A 5,000-nucleotide genomic window follows, 5' to 3' on the forward strand; every position below is an offset into this window, starting at 1 on the left:
TCCGTCGCCGCCGGGTCCCGGTACGCATACCTGGAGCACACACACACACACACGCACACACACACGCACACACACACACGCAGACATTTGTTAGACATGAATATAATGACATATTTATCTAATGATCCTACTGTATGAGCGTGTAGTACTGCTGTATCACCAGAGCTGTGTGGAAATACCTTCCCTTACTGTAGCGTTTGCTTTAGTCTGCCAGGAGTGGGTTTGCATTTTTTTTACCAGACACAAGCAATCAAGCACAGACGAGCCACTAAGGTGATTTGGAATAGTGTTTGGTCCCAGGTCTAACCCTAACCCTAACCCTAACACAACCATAAACACAACCACCTCACCCTAACCCTAACCCTAACACAACCATAAACACAACCACCTCACCCTAACCCTAACCCGAACCCAACCATAAACACAACCACCTCCCCCTAACCCTAACACAACCATAAACACAATCACCTCAAAACACAACCACCTCATAAACACAACCACCTCTCAAACACAACCACCTAACCCTAACTCTAACCCAACCATAAACACAACCACCTCTTAAACACAACCACCTCTCACAAACACAACCACCTCATAAACACAACCACCTCATAAACACAACCACCTCATAAACACAACCACCTCATAAACACAACCACCTCATAAACACAACCACCTCATGAACACAACCACCTCATGAACACAACCACCTCATAAACACAACCACCTCATGAACACAACCACCTCATAAACACAACCACCTCATGAACACAACCACCTCATAAACACAACCACCTCTTAAACACAACCACCTCTTAAACACAACCACCTCTCATAAACACAACCACCTCATAAACACAACCACCTCATAAACACAACCACCTCTCATAAACACAACCACCTCATAAACACAACCACCTCATAAACACAACCACCTCATGAACACAACCACCTCATAAACACAACCACCTCATAAACACAACCACCTCATAAACACAACCACCTCATAAACACAACCACCTCTTAAACACAACCACCTCTCATAAACACAACCACCTCATAAACACAACCACCTCATAAACACAACCACCTCATAAACACAACCACCTCATAAACACAACCACCTCATGAACACAACCACCTCATGAACACAACCACCTCATAAACACAACCACCTCATAAACACAACCACCTCATAAACACAACCACCTCATAAACACAACCACCTCATAAACACAACCACCTCATGAACACAACCACCTCATAAACACAACCACCTCTTAAACACAACCACCTCTCATAAACACAACCACCTCATAAACACAACCACCTCATAAACACAACCACCTCATGAACACAACCACCTCATAAACACAACCACCTCATGAACACAACCACCTCTCACAAACACAACCACCTCATAAACACAACCACCTCATAAACACAAACACCTCATAAACACAACCACCTCATAAACAGCCAGGCAGCCAGAAAATCTAGCGAGTCGATGGCCTGGTTGGAGAGTATTTCTGCTGAGGAGTGAGTAACAAAAGGAAGTAGGTAAGTAAGTAGCCTTGAGAACCAGTGGTTCTGGAGCCTAGTGACTCATAGGGCAGGAGCCTGTCTCCGGATTCCTTAGCGTGATGGTGATGATGTACAAGTACACCTACTGGAAATGACTCTAGTATCCAACCCTTCATGCTGAGTGGCAAGCAGGGAGGGTACCATGTTTTAATAGTCTTTAGTCTGACTCGGCCGGGGATCAAACCCCCGATCTCATGGCGGACACTCAACCACAAGGCCTCTGAGCCGGTATCACTGAGGAGTGAGTTTAACCAACTCAACTTGGTCCCGTCGGACCGCAGGCTGTACATACCAGAGCCCGGTCAGGATGGTGTTCTCGGCCAGCACCACGGAGTAGTACGCCACCATCCGGTACCGGGTCCGGCCCTCCTTCACGTTGAACCAGCAGAAGATGTAGACGATGGCCACCACCATGTTGAACAGCACCTCCTCCCACTTGGACATGCAGAAGTCGGTGCCGCCGTGCACCACCCAGAAGGCCATGGCGCACCAGTGCACCACCACGAAGATGCCGAAGTACAGGTGGAAGAGCGAGGCGAACAGGGCGAGCGACAGGACGCGCGACGAGATGGTGAAGAGCCGCCAGCAGAGGTGGAGCAGAGCACCGCGGTAGCTCATGCTGCGCTGGTCGTCACGGGAGTCGCGCAGGAGCTTGTGGTAGGAGGCCAGGACCCAGGCCAGGGACAGCAGGGAGCCCAGGGACGACACACCTGGGGGGGGGAGAGGCTACCGGTGACTGGGCGCTAAAAGGTTGGATGGATGTTACGAGTACCGCAGGGTGTGGGTTGTCCGCTGTGTGTGTGTGTGTGTGTGTGTGTGTGTGTGTGTGTGTGTGTGTGTGTGTGTGTGTGTGTGTGTGTGTGTGTGTGCGTGAGTGTGTTTGTTGTGTGTGTGTATGTGTGTGAGTGTGTGTGTGTGTGTATGTGTGAGTGTGTGTGTGTGTGTGTGAGTGTGTGAGTGTGTGTGTGTGAGTGTGTGTGAGTGTGTGTGTGAGTGTGTGTGAGTGTGTGTGTGTGAGTGTGTGTGTGAGTGCGTGTGTGTGAGTGTGTGTGAGTGTGTGCGTGTGTGTGTGTGAGCCTCACACTGCAGCGTCTCAGCCCGGTTCTCCTGGATCATGATGCAGAGCTGCAGGACCAGCTGTGGCGCCGACTCCAGGAATGTCTCCAGCAGACGCAGCATGTTGACGTCAGCGTACTCGAACATCATGGCCCAGTACCAGCGCCGCTGGTGCTCCCGCTGCCGCCGCGACTGAACGCCCAGGTACAGCGTCCTGATGTACCTGCCAAGGGTCAGAGGTCACAGCTCAGAGACGTCTGGATATGGGGCCTGGGGGGGTCAGGGGTCAACGTTGAGAGGTTAAAGCTGCAATAACAGATTTTTTTTTTTTCACATTTGTCAAACCTACATTAATTAAAACCACCTGCTATCAGATTGTTTCATTGAGTCATAGCTATGGGTCTCGAAACCCGGTTCTATTAAGACCCGGTTCGAGGATTTCGAGAAACTCGATAAAAAGGCAGACCCGAGCTTATGGATTCTGCTATCGAGACGTCCTATGATAACGTAACGTCCATTTAAAATCTCGTGAGACGAGTCACATCATTTCAATCCATCTGCGGTTTAAATAAAAAAGATACAATAGCCTCCCACACCGCTTTATTTCTCATAAATATGGCTGAGCGCACAAAGCCATCTAAGGCGTGGTTACATTTCACAAAAGTGAAAGAAAAGGAGGAGGCAAAATGCAACCTGTGCTCTAAGATATTTTCCTGCAAGGGGGGAAATACAACGTCTATGCTAAAGAATGTAAATGGTGCCCATCAGATTAGAATTGGGACTTGCACTAGCCTACATTTGATAGTCTCAAAGTGCGAGACAGACCAACTCCCTCGTCCTCTTCTACCACCCCAGGTATGCATGCTAACTAGATTCCCTCTGTCATCGGCTTGCTAAAGCTATAACTTACAGTGGTTCAGTGGTAATGTACTGCAGCTAGCCAGCTATACCTAAAGTTAGCTACCGTTAGCTTACTAGCTCGGTGCAGTGACGTTAAGTTTCTAGGCACAAGTGAATGAATGAATGACCCACTGTAGTCTAAGTTATACTAAGATGTTTTGTAGCCTTTAGCAAGCGGATGACAGAAGGAATCTAGCTTGCAAAGAAGACATCTAAATTTAAGGACTGTCAATGTCAACGTAAAATAGGCTAATAGTGTATAGCATAGCACTTGCATGTACTGTATGCTATAGCACTATCTAGCTGCTTAAAGTTAGCAAGCTACAGTGCTTCTCACAACCAATGGATGGCGTTAGTAGCCTAGCAATCGGTTGGCATAGGTTTGCCTTAGGTTTGCCTTAGGTTTGACTGAGGTTTGACTGAGGTTTCTCATTAAGTTTATTTATAAAGCCATTTGAAAGCAACCTCAATGTGCTGAAACCCCAACAAATGTTATGTTGTTATGTAGCCTAAAGCATAGCCTATAGGCTACTTTATTTAATTTATATGCAGTATAATTTATTTTTTGTCTTTTCGCGTTATGCCCCATGCATCAGTAGTGTCACAATCCCAAATAAAACAATACCAATTCGGTTATTTTAATAATTTATAGTTGTCTTGTCTTGTCTTTCCGTCAAATAGTAGAAAAGTAGGGTATCGATAGTGGGATCGATAAAGACTTGAATCATTAAAGGTACCCAATGTAGTTTTTGACCACTAGTATGCGCTGTAGAGCAAATTTGAGAAGGTGGTCCCCAAAAATCGTTTCACATATCTTTGTTGTTTTCAAAACATTAGCTAAATATCATTCTGCAAAGAAATTAAAAGGTAGGAAAGACATTCAAGTGATTCAACATGTTTATTAGACTGCAAGGAACCATATAATCGAGGAATTTAGAAAATAAACAAAGAACGGATTGTTTTGATTCACGTTTCGTTGGGTACCTTTAAGCAGTCTCAATAATGGTATCAGTATCGATAAAAATGTATGAGACCCATCCCTAGTCATAGCATCCTAATAGCACCCTACTTCAATGACTCACCCCTACCAGTTGCCACGCCTTGTTATTCCAGCATTTCTGCCTGTGTTGTCAAATTACAGCCCATAACTTTGTTCCGCCCCCGGCCTTAAATGTACATATTATGTTTTAGGCCTTTCGTGTGTAAACAAGTCTCTTACTGCCATCTAGTGTAGGAAATGTATTATTGCCCCGGGCATGTGTCCGTTTGATTTAGACCAATCAGGAGCGGCCAATACCGTTGCACACCAGCAGAGGGTAGTAGAGATTGCTCATAAGCCTCCATAGCTTACCGCTTACTTTACCACCTGTGTGTGATTTTTTCCCCTTTACCCGCGAAAACCTCAACCAGGGTTTAGCTCCGCCCCTCTCTGGGTGGGCAGAGTTTCTACTGAGGGGTCA

At 46.4% G+C, this 5,000-nt stretch overlaps 1 protein-coding gene across 1 annotated transcript in view; it reads right to left on the minus strand.

The window, feature by feature from the left end:
* The window catches only part of xkr6a (XK, Kell blood group complex subunit-related family, member 6a), a gene marked incomplete at both ends in the record, with an annotated part of 11,527 nt that overhangs the window by 478 nt on the left and 6,049 nt on the right, over positions 1–5,000 (minus strand). The window contains 3 exons of the mRNA XM_084447059.1: positions 1–30; positions 1,877–2,294; positions 2,667–2,863. The exon at positions 1–30 is cut by the window's left edge and continues 478 nt beyond it. Of these exons, the coding sequence (XP_084303185.1) occupies positions 1–30; positions 1,877–2,294; positions 2,667–2,863 (645 nt within the window). The remainder of the gene's footprint in view (positions 31–1,876; positions 2,295–2,666; positions 2,864–5,000) is intronic.

This window comes from Borostomias antarcticus, assembly GCF_949987555.1.
Source record: "Borostomias antarcticus genome assembly, chromosome: 12".
NCBI classification, from domain to species: domain Eukaryota; kingdom Metazoa; phylum Chordata; class Actinopteri; order Stomiiformes; family Stomiidae; genus Borostomias; species Borostomias antarcticus.